The sequence below is a fragment of the Chelmon rostratus genome, chromosome 4 (genome assembly GCF_017976325.1).
Source record: "Chelmon rostratus isolate fCheRos1 chromosome 4, fCheRos1.pri, whole genome shotgun sequence".
In the NCBI taxonomy this organism is placed as follows: domain Eukaryota; kingdom Metazoa; phylum Chordata; class Actinopteri; order Chaetodontiformes; family Chaetodontidae; genus Chelmon; species Chelmon rostratus.
This window is the reverse complement of record NC_055661.1, coordinates 26289521-26315006: the sequence shown is the minus strand read 5'-3', so window position 1 is coordinate 26315006 and position 25486 is coordinate 26289521. Positions and strand designations below refer to the sequence as shown.

The window sequence follows — 25486 nt, the reverse complement described above, 5'->3', positions numbered from 1 at the left end:
GAAATCCTTTCATTTCACTAGCGTAGTCATCATTTCAGCTCTATCAAACACGATTTTGTTTGTCTCTTCGGGGCAATAATTAATAAACCCTAAATATAATTCAGCCACAGTGAAACACATTTAGAGACGAGCTCCTTGTAGCTCCAGTGACATTCCCAGAACGTTCAGAGAAAGCTGTACAAATGCTTTCAGTCCCAAAACGTTCAAATAACCACGGGAAGTCATGTTCGTTAGTAATTTTTCAGTTATTCAAATGTGTTTTCATATAACTTCATGTTTTTTTATTATTCATATTGCATAATATGTATAAACCTATGCAAAGTTACTTTTTAAGAGGCTAATAATGCTAACATCTACTAAAAATACATGGTTTAGTGTGTGTGTTTTGAAGTTTGGACCACCTCACACACTGTACAGCATTCAGATGTTATATTTCTTAATTTCAAATTTGTGAGGTCTGTATTTCAGGAGGAAACTCAGCAGTGAGATTTACATCAAAGGCAAAACATCCACTTCTTATAAAGGCTTTCATTTCTTTTCTTTAACTAGTTTCAAAATATGTCCAAGAACAAAAAAGTTCATTAAACATTTTGACATTGTGGACTGACTTTTAGATGATGGTTGGATCAATATTGTTTCACTACATTGTTTCAATATATAATCAGCTGAAATGTGGCTGCAGACTGACTTTGTAGATGACGGCTGAATCAATATTGAGTCGGTGTCAGTTATGGTTGGAAATCCAACGTTTATTCAACGTCAATCATAACCGAAGAAGTGCAAATGCTGGATGTTGAAAAGCTGACGTTAAACTGCACTGCTGGCTTTAAAAGTTCAGTAATACCAGTGAGAAATGAAAGATGTGGGATGTTTTAAGTTTTGAATAGATTTTGTGTCTGAAAGTATAAATGAATAGATGAACTTGAAAAATTAAGGCTGTACTCTGTTCAATAGCGCTCTCATGTCTGTAGAGTAAATAAGAAGTCAGCCAGCCAGCTTAGCATAGCATAAATACCAGAAACAGGGGAAACGCTAGCCTGGCTGTGTGACAACATGCACGGACACTAGTTAATTGAATTTCCTGTTTGTAACATAAGGCTCCTTCAGCAAACTGTCCAAGAACATCCTGAGAATGTGGCCTCATGTTGGTTCTATGTCGAAAAAACTGTCCTTTTAACATCTAAACAATGTTAAGGGGAAACACTTAAGAAACCTTCCTGGAACGTTCAACTAACCTTTGCAGAACGTTCCAGGAACATAGTAACGTTAGCTTTACAAAAGAAAAACTTGCCATTTTAGCAATTAGGGAACATTGTGCAGGAATGTTCGCTAAACCCCACAACCAAAAAATAATAATGTTTTGCCAGCTGGGTATCACGATAGCTCAGGTACAGAACGTGGGATTGTTACTGTGCTGCTTATCGTCTTGTTTCCTTTTACGAGAGTCTGTCGGGAATGTAAAAACACAACTGTAGCTAAAGTAGACCAAATACAACGTTATACTATACTATACTAGTTCTATTTCAGTGAAATGTCTCAAACTACTGGATGGATTGTCATGAAATTTGGTACGTTCATGGTCCAGTAAGTAAGAATTGTATTAAATTTGGTGGTGCACTGAATTATCATCCTGCGCCACCATCAGGCCAAAATTTTTAATTTGTCCAATACTTTTGTTTATGATGCAAAATGACATTCCCATCAGCTTCAGCTGTACTTTGTATTTAGTGCCGATATTAGCATGATAAAATGCTAAGCTAAAATAGTGACCATGGCAAACACACCTGCTAAACATAAGCAGCTGATGAGTGTCATGTACAGCCTCACAGAGACTCTTGTCCTGTTCATGCACATACTGTTTCCACGTTCCTTCTTTGGATTTAGCAGCTCGCACACAGTCATTCAACGACGGCGTGCAACAGGTCGTCAAGATCAGATCTGTCCTTTGCTTCACTTGAAGGAAAAGTTCTCTACATGTTGTGTCTAGTCCTGTGCGAACCCTTCACAGCCACAACCTCAGAGCAGCATCGTGAATCACTGCGCAGCTTGTTCAGCACAACATGCTGCATGAGAGCTCTGCTTCTAAGTATAGCTTACAGTTCGCTATTATCCCTGCACTGCACAATATAGCCAGTTATTCGTTCTCTCTCATGCTTTGTTTCAGGTCTTTTTGTTTACTGTAAAATGTTGTGTTTTTCATAGCTTTTACCATTACAGCCTTCTAATCATAATCTAAAAGCTATATTATACATAAAAGGCTTCTTCTATTTGTTATTCAATAATGCACTGTGTCATTTTTCCTCTCGGCTAATTAAAAAAGACCTTCCATGAGGTCAGTTCTCCGTGTTCGGGTGATCAAAGAAGGAAATGTTTATTTCAGTCTATATCGTGTTACTTTGTCTTGTAACAGGAGGATCAGGCTTTTTTTTTAAATAGCCTTTAAAGCGAATCCTCTTAAGCTCCCTCACTGCAGTTCTTAATTACAGAAGGTAGAGCTCATTTAATCCCTTCTTGATGAATAAGAGCATTAGCCGTGGATAGAGGAGACTTCTTAGAGGAAATCCAATGAATTCTCATTGAACTGGTGTAATTAATTAGTTTATATGGTCAGAGGAACAATAGTGTCACGGGTAACCTAAAACTACATGTTGAGCAATAAATAGCCTCTATTGTCTGGCCAATTTACCTGCATGAGTTCTCACGTCATTATTTAAATATTTTCTATTACCGTTCCTCTCCAGGCATTAATTAAACCCCTAGAAACTCAGCTGTGTTAATCAAAATCCCAGATGTAAGTTTCTTCCATGGACAAATCCCTTCATGTCCTACATTGGTTTAGTTGTAGCTCTACACGTTTGCCTTCACATCCTTTGGTAACACGTGAAGCCTCACCGTTTCTCCTTTTTCATCTTAGCAACTATTATCAGAACAAATCTCCGCTATCATTTGGAAATAGTGGAACTTAGCTTGCAAAGTACCGATACGTAGCTACACATTCCCCGTTTCACCGTCACCCCCCCCCCCCCCCCCCAGGGGTTGATGGGATTGGTTCCTTTGCTATGTGGCGTATGAAACACTGTCTGAATCTGTGACTGTCGTTGGTCCACTGCAGATCCACGGTGGAAATGCTCAGCCATGGGACTGACTGCTTGTCTCCCTCATGATGCATCTCATAGCATTTAAAAAAACCACAATATGGATGTTAACGGGGCTAAAAAAATTATTTTCAATTAATCTCAACATCTAAAATCTCATCTGTTGCATTACAATGACAAATGAGATGCAGTATATGGGAAATGTTTTATGATGTGTACATCCATACTCCTGCATTTACTAATTCAGTATAAAATATATAAACAACTTGTAAACAATCATATCATTCTTTCTTTCTTTTGGGCCGGAAAAATATTTTGTTTGATTTTTGTTTGTCTTTATGTTTTTTTATTTTGTTTGGGTGAAAGTGGGCTAGTTTGGAATATGTGGCAGATGTTGAAATAGTAGAAAAACATGGACAGTACAGTATCACATGAAAAGATAACGTTCAAGTTTAGACAAGTGAAACATCATGAGGCTTTGACAACCGATCCAAACTCCTGCAGACCCACACAGGTGTGTCACGTTACTCCCCTGCCTCTCACACTGTATGCTACACTGAATTTGTTAGTGGTCAGATGTGGGACACTCATGCTTTCAAGTCAGTGAATTGGGAAAATAGGGACCACATGTTTTTTCGTGTATAAATACCACAAATGCTGATTTGTTAAATATTTCATGCTGAAAATCAAGCCAATTAGTGTTTTTTAAGCATATTATTATGATCATTTCTTCGTCACATGGTGGCACATGAGAACATATATATAAGAAATGACTTTTCTCATATACCTCAGAAGGATTTCTGGTGTTCGGTGCACCTGTTATGCCATAACAGAGGGTTGACACTTTGAGCCGGGGGTGGGTGATCTTGATTTGTCCTTACCAGCAGGCTGCATGTTTTAAGGTGGCGAGGCCAGGAAAACCTCTAAATGGAGTGCAGGCCGCGGGTACAATGCCACAGTCAGTGAGTGAACCAGTGAGCAGGAACAGCAGGACCCTGTAGCTGGAATGACATTAATGTGATCGGCTTCACCTGAGACTGACAGGTGTGGAAAACAGAGGACATGCAGGAAGTAGTCTGGGCCGGGCTGCTAAAATCAAGCCAGCTAGCTAACATTAGCCTTCCAAATGTGAAAAAAGCCACATATATTTATCAGTCTATTAGATCCCTGCTGTGTTTACAATCATTAAAGATGTAAACAAACATTTAATAGCATTTAATTAAGTGTGAAACCAATCATGTAAGTTAGCACAAGAGCAGGCGCTAATTAGCTGTTTAGCTAACCCTGGCACAGCTACATGTTTTGAAAATGTCCACTGAAATCAAACCCTAAGAAGTTCGAATGAATGTAATCTTTACCACTACGTCATAATCACTAATAAAATTCACAAATTCATGCTGAAGCCAGCCAGCTAGCCCAAGTTAAAGCTGGTGTCCAGCGCGTTACAAAGGATAGGCTGAGATTACTGACTGAAGGTAGCTAGCTAACGTTAGATTAATGATATTGAGTTTAAAATTAAAGTTCAGACTTTATTGATTTCACGCTGCGGAAATTTAGTTGTTACAGACAGCAGGAATAAAAAGGAGACGTAGAAAAATAACAAATAGACAATAAAAGGACGTAAAATAAAATCAACGATATATATGCATTTATATACGGGGTATAAAAGCACATTGCACATGAGTAAGGTATGGATAATAAAATACTACAGTACTGTTGCAAGGTAGAAAATATATAACACAGAAAACACAAACAATATGTTAATTTGCACAAGAGTTGCACAGATGTAATGGATATTAGCAAATGTTAGCCATTTTTTTTACGACTCCATTATTAAAGTTATCAAAACATTACGATTAAAACTCAAATTAGCTGATGACTTGTTAGGTATAACGACAGAGTTGACACTGCCTGCCTACGTGGCTCTGGTTACACGAAATCATGTCGTTTAAACTCTAACACTCATTCATCTGTAGCTATGGGTTTATGTCCGACCCTGCAGGGTGATGTTTCTCCTTTTGGGGGTCATCCTGGAATGAAGATTAGTCTAAAAGTCTCCTATAAAATGAGCACAAGCAGCCTACCATAATTCATTTTCATATCATATTTTTCACCGTTTCCGTGTTTGCGCTCTTTTAATTATGTCATCTCATTGCGCCCTTTTTTTCTGCAGTGATTAACGGCATGATGTCGCAGTGACATCCCAGCCTCAAACCACCAAACGTTTAATGACTTTCAGGTCAGATTGGCTCTCATTGTTCTCTCTGTAAAGCAAAGCAGGAAAAACAGCAGCAACTCAAAGGTTCCCAGTGGCCATGATGCCTCAGAATAATTCTCTGATTCCGGTAATTAAAATCCCTGGTCATTGTTATTGATTTTTTTTTATTGTCTTTGCTGATTCCTGGAAACAAAGATTGAATATTCAGTGGTCTGTCTTCAGGGAGGCGTCTGGGTCAGTGACCACAATAAATGTGCTGCTAACTCGCGGAGGATGGCCACGCCGAGCACCAGATAAGTGGCTCACAGAACTGCTGGATTAGCTCCAGCTCCAACAAAATGTCAGCAGTTATGCAAAAGAGCAAAGCAAACAAGACAAAAAGTGTTCAGCAGGAGTCATCTGGCTTTGTTTTTAACATGCTGGAGTGCAGAGACAGACGGTCAATACAACAAGCTGCTGCAGCAGTGTGATGTGTGGGCCTTAACAGAAATAAATCATTTTAAAAAAACCATCCCCAATGGTTTAAAACAAAGCACATAAAGCAAAAATCAGACGCTTGCATCAAGAACTGAAGGAAAACGACTCACCATGATGCACCAGAAGCTCAACAGTCAGACAGAAAAACAAATCATCATACAAGAGGGGAAGACGGAAAAGTTTAAACCAGCAGCAGCAGCTTTAAAGTGGAGTGTGTTGAATGACGTGAGCACAACTTTCTTTACAAATCACAAAATTTAGGGAAAAATAGATGTCTGAAATTCCCTCAGTTGCTCAGTTCATCATTGTGCTCTCTCGTCTGTGGATCAGCTCTGCAGGGGAAAATTCAGTTTGTACAATGTGAAGGTGAAAAACTGCCTTGACTAAAATAAAAACACTCACTGTGTGAAAATATAGAGAGGATTAAGTCATTAAACCATTAAATCTAAGAAAAGACCTTCAGTAATTGGTCAAAATATGAAGCGTAACTTGAATTGCCTGGATAATGGGGAAAGACTCCGCCTTCCAGGGTGCAGCTGGAGTCTGCTGGAGGTGTCAGAGAGGAGGGTGCTGAGGAAACCACTCAGTGTTGTGAACAATGCATCTCATCCCCTGCACGCCACCCTGGAGTCACATCAGACCGTCAGCTGTAGACCCAGACCCCCGAGGTGCCCCACAGGACGCCACAGGAGGTCTTTTCCACCATCGCACTGTAAAACTCCTCTTCCTTCTGCAGGAGGGCTGACAACAATAACATCTATATCATATGCAATATTACTTTTCAATATAATACTAGGTGCAATATTAATTTGAATTACTTTTCAATATCATTGCCAATAATACTTTGAGTTTTACTTTAATTCTCTCATTTTAATCTTTTTTGTCTTACTTTATTGATGTTCTATTTAACACTCTACTTTTATTCTTATGTTAGTTTCATTTTTGAGCAATGTTTGGCATAAGAATGTCCTGAATAAAGTTTTTATCTTATCTATATAATGAATTTGGTTGTTCTTTTGAACGTGTGGTATCCGACTCGCAGCTCAGTTGAGTGCAGAAGAACAAAAGTCTGGATTTGAGCCTCCAGGAACAAACTCCTGGAACACATTAAACACATTAATGATGTATAACCATGTCCAATTCTCCGAGGGCGGATGTGTCTTTAATTAATTAGATGCTAATTAATGCCGTGATGCAGAGCACGGCTTTAATGGCAACAAAGTGGACAACACAGACGGATTCCCGATGACTGGAACAAACGGGGCTGTTCCACACTTCAAGCTGCCCCGAGCCCCTGGGAGTTTTAATGTGAAACAATAGTCCTGCAGGAGCTACATACATCGATCTGTGTAGTTGGGGTCTAGTTGGCCTGCAGCCTGACTCATTAAAGAGAACATGAAAGCCAGTTTTACTCTCAGTCGCTGCCAATAAACACAGAAAGAGCAGAGCTGTGGCTGTGGAGGAACAACAGAGCAGCTTCAGAGGAAACACTGAAGCAGCAGAAAGCCTTTCACATGAAAGAAGAAATCCTCTCTGCCGCTGCAGATCCTGTACCAGCCATCAGAGCTCTTCTGTGGTAGAGTCCTAATTTATTTTTGTTGAGCATCCACTGACCTCTGCGTCCTCTACTTTACATTTAGTGATGTTTGACATTTTTAAAGATGTTGAGAACTCCCAGAGCTCGAGTGGGAAAGTGTAGGTGGACAGAGCAATTATGATACTGTCAGTGAAGTGCAGGCAAGATAGCAGCAGATTTTTCTCTCATCACACGGAGCAGAAACCAAAATGACCCCCAGAAGAAATGATTGTGTAATAAAACGGTTCCACTTTCTAATAAGGCACCATTTATATAGAGTTTAGAAACCGAAACTAATGGCTTTCTTAATGATTAATAAATCATTTCAAAATACTTTGTAGATAAGTTATAGGCTATTAGTTTTTAGGTTGCCATGTTGGTCGGTGTTTATCCTTCTCCAGCACGACACTTTAGCTTGTTAGCTCTTCATCAGGAAGACTCTTCACATGATATCTGACATTGTGTCCACTGACATCGCATGAGGCGGCTGAATATGATTTTCCCCAAACAATCAGAAGAGACCAACATATCTGCCTGAATCGAACATCATTTTAAGTTAGACCCATCCATGCTGCTGATTGGCTAATCGTTTATCCCCCTTGGCAGTCATTGGATCATGCTTGTCGATAAGAAACCGCTGTGTGATGTCATGACGCCAAATCAGTCGGGGGGGGGGTCAGTGCCGTCTTGGGAGCCAAAACACGCGCTAAAGTTCCCCCTGGGAGCCAAAACACGCTCTAAAGTGCCCTCTTGGACTCCAAAACGTGTGCTAAAGTGCCCTCTTGGGAGCCAAAACACGCGCTAAAGTGTCCCCTGGGAGCCAAAACACGCGCTTAGGGCGCCCTGGGAGCCGAAACGTGTGTTAAAGTGCCCTCTTGGATGCCAAAACACGCTCTAAAGTGCCCCCTGGGAGCCAAAACGCGTGCTAAAGTGCCCCCTGGGAGCCAAAATGCGTGCTAAAGTGCCCTCTTCAGTGGTGAGGATGTGCTATATGTGCCCTTTTTTTCCTTTTGCCCCTGCCCTTCAAAAAGTTTGTGCATGCCACTGACCTGGACCTTATTTGTAGCATTAAATAGGCCCATTTACTCACCCAGACAACTTTGGTGGCATTTGGAGTCGTTTTGAAGAAATTAGCCCCAGAGGAACGGCGCGTATATCCGTATAATGCGAGTACTCGGGGCACCCATGCGCAGCCTCTATATGATGCATAATCTGCGGCGAAACTCGTTCATATTCCAATATTTTGTTTTTTACTGTGTCTCTTGTCCTCAGTTGTCTTTGAACACTTTGTTATGCAACAGCAAAGAGAATAAGGTGATGGTTCTCTGTAGGTTCATCATTGCAAGTGAGTCTTTTCACAGTGTCGCTGGCACATTGTTAAAATATCGATTATAGCCATTTTAAATGCACGAATGTGTGAGGATTGTACTCAGACTTGAGGAAATGTGAATCTATCCGTTAAAGCACAAGCCAGAGACGTGTGTCCCAACCTGGCAACCATAAAGCAGTTCTTATTGATCGATTAAAATGTATCTATGAAGCACAAAATGATTTATAAACCAATAATAAACTTATACGCCCTTAATAAAGGGTACCCCGTTAGAATATTCACATAGAATAAAACTCAGTGAGCCAAATGAAAACCAGAAACATCACAACCTTTATTGTTCATGTTTATCTCTGAATGTTCTAAACAATGAAAGATAAATGACGTTCAAGTTGTCAGGCTGTACAATAAATACAGGTGATAGTTTCAACTGGACACGGTCAGAAGGTGTCATTCCGTGTCAGCGCATTTCCGTGATTAAACATTTTCTATATTAAATATGGTTAACTGAACTAAATCATTGAGCTTACATGGGATCAGTGTGTACACAGTACAGGTAGTATACAATGTTTAGATGACAGTCTGCTTTATTTAATAATTCTGCTGGTCTCCAGTTTAACTGCATTTGTTTTTCCAGTTCAGTCACGAGGCGGTGAGATCTGTAGCTGACAAAAATATTAGACATTAACGGTTATAAAATCCCTTTCACTGGGTGTTGTGGTTCCTTTATCGTGTGGACAGAAGTCTGCTAATCCGAGGGTGAAATGTTTGCCTAAAACAAACTGATCAGTGTCTCTAACATTAAGAGAGGAGGCTTTTTGTAAACAGGCCACATAGATTTCCAATGAATGACAGTCTGGCATCAGAGGTCATGGCTGGAATCACATTCACCAGTTACACCCACTGAGGCAGTAGCACCATGTACAGCATTATGGACTGGGACCATTTTTTCCAGTAAAGACACATTTCCTTCCCTTGGATTGGCTCTTTGCTGACGACAAAAAGGTTCAAGTTTTTGACAAAGCTGCTGACGGTGGACCGGTCACCGAGAACTGACGCATTGTGCTCGTGTTGTTGGGTGTTTTGGTCGAAGCTCCTGTAATTCTGGTCCCTGCTGGTCTCCACTTCAGTCAAGGACGTTTTCCAAAAATGGCTGATGTGCTTCATGTAGTGTCTGTAATCTGACCAGTCAGTCAGGTAACGAATCACATTACAGTGAGCTGGATACTTGGAGTGGTCACATGTGTGTGAGCGTGCACACACAAACACACACACACACACACACACACACACACACACAGTCTCTTTGGCTCTGTACAGCAGCTGTAGATCACATGTTCCATCCCAGTCCGACGTGGGTGGCCAGCAGGTAGCACATGCCGATCATACAGGTCATGATCATCATGGGGAATCCTAACCTGTAAGAAGCAGGAAACAACACACTCAGGTCACCAATTAACGTTTCATTCTTACTGAATATAATCTAATCTGACGTCGGTGTGTCACTCGTTATTTTGGTCATGTGCGATCTTGAGGCGTCACCGCAGGTCAAACAGTCACTCATTTGAGGACAGAATGCCACCAAAACGAATGACCGCCTCAGCTGGACTTCATGCTACTGTTAGCATGTTAGCATTCTGCAACAGTGAACAACAGCACTGAAGAGCAGAAGAACTTGTGTCACTGCTCCAAATACTGATGAAAAGTTAAGCAAAGTCTGACAATGTAGAACTGAGCCCGACAAGCCGGAAACTGACAGCTGTACAATGCAACTGTCTCTCAGTCTCATTAATTCCTGTGTGTGTGTGTGTGTGTGTGTGTTGTACAATAATTACACTCTAACAGGGTAACAGGGTCTTGTTTCTATACATGTTTCCAGTGTGTTTTGTTCCTTTCCAACAGTCAGTGCTTTCAGTATAAATATTTCCCTGCAGACACTTGAAACAAGCTGGAGCAAAAAACATGTCTGCTTTTATTGTTATCAAAGTTTAGTCAACGCTGCATGATAATACAGTGCAGACTTTTGTGCATTTACAAAGCAGCAACGTAACATACAGTTTAAGTAATATGGAAGCGACTGCCTGAAGCAACTGGTTCTTGAATAAAGCTTTGATAAGGCAGAGGTTCTTTACAGCGTCCCTCCACAACTCTTCAGTCTTCAAAAGAGTCCAGTTTAATGTCATTTATCATGAGAAAAGGTCCACAATCACTGTATGATCAATCATATATGTGAATATTTCCTATTATTCTCTCATTTCTTTCATTGGACAATTAATTCCGGACACAGTCCAGAATAAACAAGCAGAGCAGCTCTCAGTGTTGAATCAGCTGGCTGCAGCTGGCCTGACATTTAGAAACAGGTGTCTTTATGCCGTTGTCTTCATCAGAAGCTAATTTTCCGGTGCGAGGTCAAGAGACGGGAAGCAAATTACAAAGAGTGGGAATAAAGGATCATTTTGAGAAAACATGCCTTTACAGTGAGGAGACCTGTCGCCTCATCTCCAATGTTTTATTAAACTTTTACAAAAGTTCAACAACATCTTTCCATTTATATTTTGCCTCTTAGTTGAATTTCAGCTGTCTGCTTCTCTTTATTAAACTAATTCTATTGTTTTTCCTTGTGTTGGAGCCATTTTGAACTTTTCCCACATACATCAAAGCTCTGAATAAAACTGATCCTGATTCTGATGTGCGGCTCTTGCTTGTGCTGAGCCTCCCGCGGTGACTCTCTGTTCACTCAGCCCACTGCACAGGGAGGTCAGCGCTGCCCTGCTGGAGCTGCTACAAACTCAGCGTTTTGCTCAAGGACACCTCAGCCTGCAGGGGACGGTTTGTCTTCCTGCTCACTGTCTGCTGCTCCGAGACAGGCCCATTGAGATGTTAAAACAGGCTTGCATATTATTTGCCAAATGTAATCACATCGTGCAAGTGCACACAAACACCTCGTCCAAAGTTGTGCACCTGTGACTAAAGTTTGCTGCAACATTTCAGTCCTATTTTGTTTAGTCAGCTTTAAGTCAGGTCAGTTTTTCATTGCATGCATTTGCAGTTGGCCCTTAGATGACTCCAGAACTGCAGATGGTTTGTCTTTTGGATGTCTACCATGTCCTATATGGACACATGGCTGCTCTGAGGGCCAGAGATCTGTTTGCCCTCAGTCTCTGACACAGATCAGTTTTAGAGGACAAAAAAGGAAAAGAAACCATAATTAGTGCCAAAGCGATTTATCCAAAAGTGGGAAAAAAGTAATTAAAAGTATAGTACCCCTAAAGACAACCCGTATCGTTAAAATATCATTTAGAGCAGATGTTGCTTACTGTTGTGATGGTGCAGTGTGAGATGTGAGTCAATGATAGACTCAATAAATACCATAAGTCAGCACCAAATAAACCAGAAAATAACCATAAAAATACAGCTGCCACACCTCACGCTGACGACGGTAAACATCGTTGTTTATTAACTCCGCTAATCCCCATTGAGATTAATGACGTGAAGTGATGGCAGCGAGTTATTTCTAATGCAGGCGTAATTATTATGATGATGATGTATGATAACAATATGGTAATGAGCTTGTTTGGTTACTCGCCAGCGTTAGACGTCATCACTACTTTATATTCTGTTCCGTCTAAATGTAGTTTTACCAGCAGACGTGAAAAACATTACGCTGATCTGTTTTTCACTGCTGAAGCACACGCTCAGGTCAGACGGGCCCTCAAAGACGTGGCGCTACGTGAAATAGAAAGTTCAACTGTTTGATTTTTAGAGACATGCAGAAGGTGACATGTGTCTCATGTGTGTGTTTTCTGTTTACCTGGGCAAAGATTTTGGTTCAGATAGAGCTGATGTTCAGTATTTTGATGAGCACAGAGACGTAGCTGCTCATGACTTTCTTGTTTTAGGTTTAAATTTTGTAGATGAGCTCGTCTTTGATGGAAAGCAGTAAAATAAAGTTGAGCAGAAAACGTAAAGTATGTGTCAGTGTGGCGGTTTTAACCCTGATGAAGACAACAGACGCGGTTTTACTACTTAAAATGTGACTTTTTTGTGAGAGATAAATAGATATATAATGCACTGAATCACAGTTGTTTGTTACTGTAAGCAGAGATGTGGACTAGAATCTGATTAAATTACTTCATACACCTACTTGTTGGAGTCAGCAGTAGTTAGTGAAATAGAGAATTCAATCTGTAGGATTCATGAACATGGACACATTTTCATTTATTTCACAAAGCTCAACACGACTTTCAAACTTGTGTATTTCAACTGGAAGTATCTTTCCCGCCTGCTCAACTTCCACCGTCGTCCTTATTCCGAGGTCAAGTTAGACTTTCAGAATAAAGCGAGATGAGAAATGTTTCAGGTGACGGCCATAGTCTGGTTGTGTTTAGGCACCAAAACTACTAGGTTGTGGTTTCAGTTAAAATAACTACTTCCTTAAAACCATCAACATTGACTGTTGGCGTCACATCCATCCATCCATCTGACCAGGACATGGATTTTCTCGCTCTTTTTACACATTTGTCCTCATTAGTGTGAAATTTGTTACCATGTGCACAAACCTAGACTGAATTTCACGAACTGCCCTGATACTGAGCCCCAACATCACAACATACAGGTTCTTGGTGTTATGTTGGTAATGTAGTAAAATGTAGTGAAGTCTGCTGGTTGTGGCTGAATGATAGTTTCACAGTGTGTTTCATTGTTCGTGCCATGATCGGTGCGAACCGGTCTATAAACAAAACAGGACGAGTGAAAAAAAAAAGTTTGCTCGATTAGCAAAATGCTAAAGCACCCCAGAGGATGTTAACCAAGTTTCACAGAGGTGTGATCAAGGGTGTTGATATGAAGCGTGGTAAAATTTTGAACTTTAATTAAAGATCCCCTAAGTGGCCAATTAAGACTGTATTAGACGAGTTCTGTGCTTAAGATGTTTTTGACAGATGGGAAAAGTTAAACGTCTGGATGACTTTGTATCTCAGAAAAATGAGAGTTTCAGCACTTAATGCAGCGACCTACTTAACTAGTTATTTTATCCTTTGTTATGCTGCATCATAAATAAATAAAAAGAACTGTGTAAAGAAACATAAATGCCAGAAATGGGAAACAACAACAAAGAGTTAGATGCTTTTCAACACATAATTACAGGTAATACAGAAAAGGTCTATTTCAAAAGACAATAAAAGAGTTAGCAGCTATTGGCCTCATGTGTCTGTTCTCTATTGTACCTTTCTTATATAACGTCCTCTGAATCAGAAGCCATTCCAAAGCCCCATTTTAAGATGACCTTTCAGAATGTCCCTTATATTGAGTCTTTTGCACTGAAGAAGCTCAGAAAAGAAGTCCAGGGGACCTTAAATTAAACAGGAAATGTTATGTGTCTGCACACATCTGATAATTGTGTGTCAGTGTATTACCCTTCATTGCTGCAACGATTTCTTCATTCGGACGAATAAAACTATGCAGTTTGCCATTTAATATGCATGCGGAAATGTCAAATTAGTTCTTGAACTAAGGATTAATGAGGCTAGTCAAGCACTTAAGCTCATTAATAATGATTTCAATACGGCCGTGGTGGTGAATTTAAATCGTAACAGTCAAACTTTCTGAGTAGCCAGCTGAACTGAGTTACAAAGGTCAGGCTGCTATCACTGCTATTTACACATCAGAGGTTTAATCACAGTGAATTATGAGGGAAAACTCTCAAGAAAAATGTTCAACTTAACTAGCAGGAAAACAGGTAGACATGCCAAGTTTTCCCATGATCTGTCTTTTAGAAGGACGTACTTTAACTTCCTGTTTGGCTGCAAAATTGTCAGTTGACCATTCGCAATTAACTCCAGATTTCCACATTTGCAGTAATTCTACAAACGTTCAGTCTTTTGCCAAACAAGTTCACACAATGATGATTAAGCCTTAAGTCACCACCACGTAAATCTCTCTGGTTTTTAATCTGGTGTCGGCGGTGAGTTTCCTGCACTGGCACACCTGTAGCGATGCCTTTTTGTTAGCCTGCACATTGATAGCATCCGGGCCCTGCTGCGAGGAAATACACTACTGTGGTGCCGGTGTGACCCGGGACTGCCGTCATATAGCTTGCTATTGATGACTGACCATAGAAACAATGTCAAGAATAAAAGACGTTCTTTCGGCTGTGAAAAACTGTATTCCAGCTGTGTGACAGCTGTGTAGACCTTTCTGCTAAGTGTTGCTACTGAACAGAAAACTTCAGACCACTAAACCACAACATTCCCCCTCAGGCTGAAGAATCAATGTTATGAAACACTCCATAGCTTGATAGTAACGTCGCATTCAGCCGAGTGGATGGAGGGTCACAACTGCTCAGTGGTGTGTATATTGATCTGTAGCGGGAAAATACATTTCACTCCACACTGTGCTGCTCAGTGTTTTTTATATATACTGGAATCTAAATTATACTCTCAAACATATAATATGTAAAAATGGGAAATAAGGTTTGAGAAGGACGAGGTACTTAAATAACCCATTAACATGAGACCACTGTGATTTTTATCTCTGTGGATTGAATGTCCACTTAAGATGGATGGAGTGGGGGATCTCTAAACTGTTATCAGACGAGCTGAGGTCACCTTTCTGCTGAGCGACACTCATTCCCCCGTCACGGGCGCAGCATGAGGGGACGTGGGGGCAGGTGAAAAACTCGCCACAGCACCACACCGAGAGGAACTCAAAATTGCCATCATACCCTGCGATCTCACGCATTGATTTAATTGCATATGATGGAAGCTCTTTGAAAGAGACGATGCAATCTCAGAGGCTTTCTGTAGATAAACTCGTCTGACTGTGGAGGCTCTGTGCTTGACTCCTATGACAATGCTCGACTCGACCTGCAGAAGGCTCAGATGTGCAGTGTTCAGGCTGGAGGGTGTTACAGGAACTATTCTCTGAACTGCTAAAAATATCTGTTTTTATGGTCATTACGTAACCTTCTTTCTCTGATTGCAGAGCATGCTAGGTTCCTTGCAAATAAAGGAAGCACAGGTCTTTTTGCAGATGTATGAATGGGAATATTAATTGTATCTCGTGGTGCAGAGGGAGGCAGCACAAGGTGTGCAGACACTGAATCACGCTCTTTCCACCTCACATTGTTTGATGTCATCTGATCTGTTTGTTTATTTGTCCCGGTGATGGCGGACCAGGAGCTCGAACACTGAAGAGCGGTTCAGTGTGGTTATTATATTTTTGGCCAGAGGCTTTGGGTGATTTGCTTTGGGACTGTTCTACAAGTCCTTCACAGCTGAGGAGCAAACATCCTGATGTCACCAGTGTGGAGAAAATGACCTCAGCTAACGAGAGTTTCTGTATGTTAGCCTGTTATCTATTAAAGATGACATTAAATTTGACCGAATTACAGTATGTCACACCGCGGTGAGGTCTGTCTCGTCATGGGGTTTTTTGTCTTGTCATTTCCTGTTTTATTTTGAAGGTCTAACTCTCCTCTCGTTTCAGAGCACTTGCCCTTCCCCATGTGTCCCGTGTGTCCGCCCTGATTACCTATTGTCTCCACCTGTTCCTGATTACCCTCCACGTGTTAAATAGTCTGCGTCTCCCTTGTCTTGTGCCAGTGTGTCTTTGTCCGTCGGCGATTCACCCGAGCCTGTCTTCCCCGTTTGTCCTTGCCACAGCCACAGTCTTGTCACATAAGCCCTTGTTTCCTCCTCGTGAATGTTTTTTGTTTTTGTAACTTTGATATTCTAGTTTTCTGATTTATTTTCCTGTCATAGACCTTAGCCGAATTGTTTTCCTCTTATTAGAGTGATTTTCTGTTGTTTCTGTTTTTGTGTTTATATTCTAGTTCCTCCGTTTTCAGGAGTGTATTTGAGCTCTTAGTTTTCCTTACCTAGTTTCGCTAATCCTAGTTCTTTGAGTTTTCATTCGTTCTGAGTGATTTTCGTTATTTTATAATCATAGTGTTTTCTATAGTTATCCTCTTAGTGAGCGTTTTGTGTTTCTTTATTAGCTTCTCATCTTTGATATTCCTAGTTATAGCCTTTGTGCCTAGTATAATTTATATAGCCTATTTGTTTGACACTCCGCGAAGTGGAACTTGGGTTGAGTTAATAAAGATCTGTGAATTCAAATCTCTGCGTCTGAGTCCTGATCTGAGTCCCGGCCAGACACAGTAAATCTCAGGTGGACATTAAATACGTTTACCAAAGTACTGATGTATGATTCACGTACTTGAATATTTTAATTTTATGCTACTTTAAACTGAAATATTGCACTTTTTACTCTGCATTTGACAGCTATGCTCACTTTCCGGATTAAGATTTTACAGAAAAAAAATGGTCTCTTGCTCTTAAAGCCTTTGTCTAAAATTAAAGCAGTTGTTCCCAGACTTCTGGACTTGTAACCTCTGACTAAAAAACAGTGTCTAATTGGGCCCTTTGTCATGTTTCACATGTCTGTGAGTTGTTAGCAAAGAGACATTTCAATCCCTTTAAACGTCACATACGGTTTTATTTAAATGACAGTTTGAGACCCAAAGGAGTCTCTTTTTCTTCTTTTCTCTCCCATGAATCATCTCACAACCCTTTAGATTTATATTGGGATCCTTCGGAGGGGGTCTGACCTCTAGATTAGAGACCACTGCACTGTATGTGAATACGTGCCTATTGATGTCATACATAAAACTTAATGTATATTTTCTTAATGTGTTTATTTTAGCATCATTTTATTCAGTTTCACTCTCTGCTTTTTTATTTGCTGTATTTTCCTTGTTGTAATTGTGTTTTCCCGTGTAAAGCCATGTTGCTCTAAAAGTTGCTATAGAAGTAATATGATTATTTCACTTCTTCCACCATTGTAAATAAAGCCACTCACCTGTAACAGTGGCTATTTGTCACACTGAGCATGCGAGCACTAACAATGGCTCATACACCGCAGAGCACATACAGAAGAGGCACTTTGTCGTCCTCGCCGGGTTAACGGTTTGAGGACAGGAGGATGATCAGGGTCTAGAGGCATGAAAGAAGAAGCGGGGACCATATCAACTAACTGCTGAGCTATTTAGGGCCACTCATTTTCCTTTGTGATGGTCTATCAGAAGGCATCCGTGTCCCTGCGGGCTCATCTGGGCCCTGAATGTAACCACCTGATACAGCACTAGTCAGTCCCAGCTGCCTGGAGTCTGAGACAGACTTCTCTCCCCCTTACCTGTCTCTCTGAACAGCTGTGACCCCTGCCACAGACAGCCAATTACAGGCAGCGCTTCAGCCGAGAGCAATGCTTCTATCCAATAACTGTAAACACAGTGAGAGGGGAAGTGGAGCTGACGGGCTGCAACTGGTCCTGCCTGTTTCAGTGGACCCCCATGCAGACGGACAATCCTGAGTCTTTCCAACATGCAGTTCTGTAATGAACTGTGATGACATTTTCCCTTTTTACTGGCTCTTTGAAGCAGAGCGAGAAGGAAACAAGAAACTGTCAATGAAAAGGTCATTGTTTTCTTAACAACACAGAGGGCCACCTGTTGTCATCGTCTCTGTCACCAACACCAGCCACAACCTCACTACCTGTCCTCTGCTCCTACACCTGTCCTCTATTCCTCCACCTGTCCTCTGCTCCTCTACCTGTCCTCTATTCCTCCACCTGTCCTCTGCTCCTCTACCTGTCCTCTGCTCCTACACCTGTCCTCTATTCCTCCACCTGTCCTCTGCTCCTCCACCTGTCCTCTATTCCTCCACCTGTCCTCTATTCCTCCAACTGTCCTCTGCTCCTCTACCTGTCCTCTGCTCCTCCACCTGTCCTCTATTCCTCCAACTGTCCTCTGCTCCTCTACCTGTCTTCTGCTCCATCACCTGTCCTCTGCTCCTCTACCTGTCCTCTGCTCCTTCACCTGTCCTCTATTCCTCCAACTGTCCTCTGCTCCTCTACCTGTCCTCTATTCCTCCAACTGTCCTCAGTTCCTCCACCTGTCCTCTGCTCCTCTACCGGTCCTCTGCTCCTCCACCTGTCCTCTATTCCTCTCCCTGTCCTCTGCTCCTCCACCTGTCCTCTATTCCTCCACCTGTCCTCTATTCCTCTCGCTGTCCTCTATTCCTTCACCTGTCCTCTGCTCCTCTACCTGTCCTCTGCTCCTCCACCTGTCCTCTATTCCTGTACCTGTCCTCAATTCCTCCACCTGTCCTCTGCTCCCCTACCTGTCCTCTGCTCCTTCACCTGTCCTCAATTCCTCCAACTGTCCTCTGCTCCTCTACCTGTCCTCTGCTCCTCCACCTGTACTCTATTCCTCCACCTGTTCTCTGCTCCTCCACCTGTCCTCTACTCCTCCACCTGTCTTCTATTCCTCTCCCTGTCCTCTGCTCCTTCACCTGTCCTCAATTCCTCCAACTGTCCTCTGCTCCTCTACCGGTCCTCTGTTCCTCCACCTGTCCTCTATTCCTCCACCTGTCCTCTATTCCTATCGCTGTCCTCTGCTCCTCTACCTGTCCTCTGCTCCTCTACCTGTCCTCTGCTCCTCCACCTGTCCTCAATTCCTCCACCTGTCCTGTGACCTACCTTAATGTTGTGTGCAATTCAGAAAAAAACACTGTGGTGTCTCTCATTGGCTATTGGTCGACTGAAATCACATAACTAAGATAAAGTGAGGTGACAAAACGGTGCTGTAATTGCGGTCAAAGCTACCAATTATATTCATTACAGATTCATCTTTTTTTTTAAATACATATTGGAGCATAAAAATATCACACAGACATAAAAATGCACATGACAGTTTCCCAGAGGCCAGAGAGCACATCCTTTACATTCTTCTTCTTGCTGAACAGTCAAAGCAACACAGCCTGAACCAGCAAGTAATTCATCCATATTCCAGCAAATGTGGCGTCTTCATCATTAGGAGTCATCCTCTGGAATCCGTGAATGTCTGAACTGAACTTCATGGCAATTCATCGAATATTTGTTGAGATATTTCAATTTGGACCGACCAGCCCACAGGTATTACCATCCACAGCTGCTAGCATGGCTAAAACAGCAAAGAGCTCAAAAAACACACACTAATGTGCAAAAAAAGGCAGAATTGCACCATGTGACTCTTTGAAGGACTCAATGATGAAAGCACAGTCACAGACACTGTTCACTGCTGCGAATTAACGCCTGTGTTTCATGTAAATCCCACCTGCAGACAAACACCACTACCGATTTAAATATAATCTAAATCCCACAAGGAATGGTCTCGGCTCTCTTTTCATCATCACATACAGTACACTTAGAAGTCCCATGAATCAAATGACACGCTATTTCCAAGCGATTGCATATTAGGGCTAATCAGACTCGCATTCATCCGTCTTTCAAAACCACTGACCACTTCCACTTCTCCAGCAAGCAAATTGCAAAGTATGTCTGGCCGTTACGTCACCGGGATGAAAATTATTAGTGAGCAGGTGGCAACTTGGGAGGCAGCCTACTTACCATCCAGCCTGAGATAAAATGGCGTTTCTCACCATTCACGGCTTTGTTTTTTAAGCCACCGCAGAGTTCTCAAATCAAGTGTGTTTATGCTTTTCAATGAGTCACTGTTCTGTAGACTATCCAGCGTATTTTGCTGGACTTCCTCTTCACTCGCTGTAGTAAACATTTCTCAGCGTCGCTGGAGAGGACACAGACTGAAATCACTGCCCAGACCAAATGACATTAACTCATGTCTGCCAGGTTGTTTCCTGGACACCTGCTGTATATACCCAGAGTAAGGTCAGGTGGTAGCCCTTCAAAAACCAGTACTCAGACTTCCAGCAACGCCCCCTCAAAGAGGAGAGCGGCGTCTGCCACATGATACATATTTCAATGAGCAGCACTCCGGGGGAAGCATGACATTTGCAATTCAGGATCTGAAGAATCTCTAAATGTTCTCAGGCAACTCGATACTCACTGTTGGCATCTCCTATTGTAGCATGATGGACATTAACATGCAAGTACCCCTTTAGGCAGTACAGCCTATGGTACAGGATTCACAGGACTGAATTCAACTCTGATTAGAAATAGAAACAAAGCAACTTGGGGAGCAAGATTTCAAAATTGTTTTCTAACTTTGGACTGCTTGATGCATTTAGTGCCACAAAGGAGGAGGGGTCTTACCTGAAGAACTCCATGAAGGAAAAGCCGTAACCGTGTTGTTCAGCTATTCCCGCGCACACAACATTGGCTGATGCTCCTATCAATGTGCCATTTCCTAAACAGACAGGAAAACAACATTCAGGGAAACTGTGAAACCAAATTTAGCTTTTTTATTTAGTTCTTCGTCACATTAAACACATAAATATGAAGAGCTTGAATGACAGGTTATAATAATAATTATAGCAATAATCATCATCATCTTTCTCTCAGTATTTTGTGGCTTAATCTAAAATAAAGTTTTACTATTTTTAATCTACTGTAGGCAACATTTTGACAGTCAGGGTGCGTATCCGTCCTGCCATTCGATACTGCTCACATCTCAAAAGGTGTCAGTGTGGGGATGGAGCTGGGCGGCGACATCATACTGCCGATCGATATGGACCTGTCACAGGGCAGCTGATTAAACTGAAACACCATGACAGCCCCCTAACTCTCTCTCCCTTTGTGTCTTTTTTCCCACCCAAACAGAGACACACAGTGCTGCAGGGCCAGCCGCCGGGGTGTGGGAGAGCCAGAATAAGGCGAGCTCCGAAGTCCTTGAGCTGCTCTCGCAAAAAGCGCAACCCGACCTCCCCGGGGAGCGACACCGCCATACGAAGTGTGGCTGTCACCTGGAGCATAAGATGTCTCCTGGCAGGGGCCATCGATAAAGATCCACACCTTTCAAACGGGGGATCAACTATGACGTCCCCGGTGACTGTGAGGAAGGTTCCAGCCCAACAACAGTCTCATACTTGATTATATGAAGAGGACAGAAATAGAGACGTACCCCCAAGACAGGCTCCCATGGCCAAGGCAAAGATGAGAGGTTTTACTGGCAGGTTGACATCTGCATCCTGACTCAGGTTGATGAGAACTGGAATCTGTGAGTACAGAAATAGATGAAGATATGCACTTGCTTTTAGTGTCAGGCAGAATATGAACATTATTTCAGTGAAGTCTGGGATCTAAAAGTAGTGGGAAGCTTCCCAGAGCTAGAAACCCCGACATTATATATACATAAAAACAGGGGCTCCATCTATAATGTGGTATATGATGGATTTTACATGCAACATACAGTCGTTAATGAGCCAGATCGGATCCCATAGGAGTAGTTATAGAATTTCTTGAAAGTTGTTGGATTATTTCCTGAGGAGTTTGCTCAAATTCCAGCGGCTGTCCTGGATACGAGTCTACAAATGCAACGTTAAAGCTTTCATGTGCAGTACACTGAGAACATCTCCATTGGTTCCTGCTGGTGTAACCTGATGATGCATGAAAGAATACAGGGCTGCATATCAAGCATACTGACAGAGCATACACTGTACATAGACTTATATCGGGGAAACAAAGCTTCACTCAGCAGTTACAGTAATATTATCATTATTATATTATTATAGAATTGTTTGTGCATAAAGGTTGACATTTTAGGGATGCACTCACTCTCTTTCTGCAGAGTGCTACAGCCGATGCTACCACCAACTGCTAGTTAGTTAGTTAGTTTAAAGACAGAACAGCGCTAACTTAGCCTGGCTGTGTTCAGATATAACTAAATCCACTTGGATTTCCATATGGATTCAAAACACAAGATACTACATGTTAATTAGTGAGCTTCAGGGTGCAGGTAGGCAGATATTTTTACCTTTGGACAGAGCCAGCTGTTTCCAGTCTTGCTAACGTAAGCTGACCGCTGCTAGCTGTAGTGTTGTATTTAATGTACACACATGAAAGTGGTATCAATCTTCTCATCTGAGCAAAGAAGCGAAAACTACATTTAAAAGAGCCTCTAAACTGATTCATTCATAAATTCATTTTTCTGGTCTGAATGAGGAAGACAAATCTTTTCTCAGCTTCAGTCTATTGTGACAATCAGGATGTGCATTCTTATCAGCTGTGCCCTGGATTGAAAATTGATGCGGTTTGAAGTCCTCTTTTATAGGTTGAACAACACTTGCATGGGCCTGAAAATGAAAATGTGGATAAACAACCAGAGAAGAGGATATTTTTAAAAGCCCTGGACACACTGGTTGACTAGTCAAAAATCTGGCAGTTTAATTCTAGCGAGCATCATCTCATCCTGCAGCTGGATCATCTCTTCCTTTTCTAAGTGTCATTTTAATTGAGTTGGCTCCCCTCTGAAACACTGATCTCTGTACAATCTATTAATTTTCAGCAAAACAGACAGCTGACAACACAGTGGTGAGGAGGCAGTTGGTCTGATATTTGTAACAGACGCAGCTGCATAATGCATGACTGTCTGAAACAATATTTCTGTATTTTAACATCACAGTTGTTGTATGGAAAGTCAGATACAGTGCCATTTACCAGGACACTCACAATCCAACTTTAAGTAAAATTAAATTAAATAAATTAAATTAAATGTATATATATATATACACACACACATACATATATATACATACACACACACACACATACACACACACACACATATATATATATATATGTCAGGGCGAAAATGTCATGAGACTCCTAGATGAATAAAATTAGGACATTTCTTAGATCAAGCATCATTATACACCTTATGTTGTTCACTATATATGCAACATATAGTTTACTTCCTATGTATGATCAGAGAGGAATATACATGATATATATACGTATATATATATATCATGTATAGACGGAATTTGTAAATCATAATCCCCACAATAAGGCATTCATAAGTGCTTTATAATGACTAATAACAAGCCAATATTCTACTAATATGGTGAATGCGATCTTGTGACCGGAAAGTCGCCGGTTCGATTTCCCCACCGGACTGGCAGAAAAATTTGGGTGTGGTGGAGTATCCCCTCTCAAAACAGTGATGGGTGAAATGCAGAGAAGAATTTCCCAGTTTGGGATCAATAAAGTGAATAAATTAATTCAATTAAATTAAGTGTATATATGATCAGAGTAGCATGTTGGTTTTAGCATTATACACCTTATACTGCAGCTTCAGCCTACAACTGTAGGGTCTGTCCAAAATACAAATATTATTTGCATTATTTTCTTCCCTTTCTGGTTGTCAGCTTGTTATTTAGTTTTTCTTCGCTTATCAATGCAGAATTATTTACAGATCAAAATGAATCTCAGTTACAATAATACAACTAGCCAGCTGCCGGCTTGCCTCTCCTGACAGACTGCAATGGAAAGTATGAGAGCTATAAAACGATTAAGAAGTTAGCATTAACTGCCCTTAGAGACTGTGATCAAAAGTCAAAAGTAACCTCAACAATAGTTACACCTATAATAAGTATTGAATACACAATATGTATTGTCAAATTAGTTATATTCGAACATTTTTTCAGTAGTAAGAATAAGTCATAAATGGTGGTGAAACCCATCTAAAGTCAAATAAATCAGGACTCCTTCTTGTGTGAATATGACTTGTTTGAACTGTGCTTGTGTGTGTGTGTGATTTCACGAGGATATACTGGAGTGTGAAATTAAAGCATCACGCCGAAGCCTCTTACCATGGTGGCAGTGAAGGGAATGTTGTCAATGAGAGAAGAGGCCAGAGCCGAGACCCACATCACCAAGATAATGGCTATAGCCAAGCGCTGGTCCTCTGGCACCGCCTGAGAGAGGAGATAATAAGAGCGACAGATAACTGCTACTTTCATTGTCACTCAGATGCAGTCACCCCCCTCCCCCTCGGCCCGTCACTGATTTAAATCAAACACACAGTCATGCTCGTTCTCCGACAGCGAACCTCTCGTCGGGGGGCGGAGGCTGAGGGGATGAAGCCGTTGAACGTGTGACACGACCGCAGGTGGCGGTGGCGTCTTTGAGTTTTATCTCAGCGCTCTGTTGTACACACGCATCAAGGCCAATTCTCCACATGTGACAAGCATGATGCTATTTGAACCCTCTTGATAGTCTTCTCTTAGGTATGTATGGTCAGGTTAAGAGAGGCAATATCTCCTCCTTTCACCTGCCCTCCACTTGTATCAAGAGAGAAAAGCCATGCAATCCCCCCCCAGCATGTTGTCCATCGTTCGGGGAGGCTGAGCAGGTCAGAAACCATGAATAGACCACCACCTGTCATGTGTGATTATTAGACTCATAGAGGCCCACGGTCTAAACACGAGCTGACGTACCTATTACTGCTGCAATTCTCCGCTAAGAGACACCTCGCTTGCATGATGCACACAGGCTAGAATATGTGTGAAAATTACCTCAGACCCCTTCAGCTGCTGACAGGAATCAGATGTAAACAAAGTAATTGAATTCAGATCTGTGCATAACAAAATGCATGAAATGCAATATCATGTCACCTGTGCCCAATTATCAATTACGCCAGAGCCCTGAGAAATAACAAAAAAAAAACTCACTTTTATAAGCAGTGCTGTCTGTTCTCCAATGTAGTCGATAAGCTGCAGCTGGGCTAAAGCCTGAAAAATGTAGAGCAGAAGATTAATATGGAAAAAAAATGGGAGGAGAATTAGTCATAGGTGGGATTAAACCAACAGAAGAAAAGCAATTTGGTTTTTATTAAGCAGCCATTAAGCAGACAGAGACAAATCTATTCTTGTTATCATTATTGACACCAAGAGCAAAATATTCCCATACTATAATACTTACTGCTCTCTCACTCTGCGCAATGTTAAATGCATTGAACACATAGTTTTGACGTCTATATCAAAGACTCAGAGGAGGGA

General features: G+C 41.5%; 1 protein-coding gene across 1 annotated transcript in view; it reads right to left on the bottom strand.

Moving 5' to 3' along the window:
• Positions 1-10023: 10023 nt before the first annotated feature.
• The window catches only part of oca2 (oculocutaneous albinism II), a 46280-nt gene continuing 30817 nt past the window's right edge, over positions 10024-25486 (bottom strand). Inside the window, exons 19-23 of the mRNA XM_041935937.1 lie at positions 25160-25219; positions 24299-24403; positions 21610-21703; positions 20802-20895; positions 10024-10111 (exon numbers count right to left, since the gene is read on the bottom strand). Coding sequence (XP_041791871.1) covers positions 10024-10111; positions 20802-20895; positions 21610-21703; positions 24299-24403; positions 25160-25219 — 441 coding nt within the window. The remainder of the gene's footprint in view (positions 10112-20801; positions 20896-21609; positions 21704-24298; positions 24404-25159; positions 25220-25486) is intronic.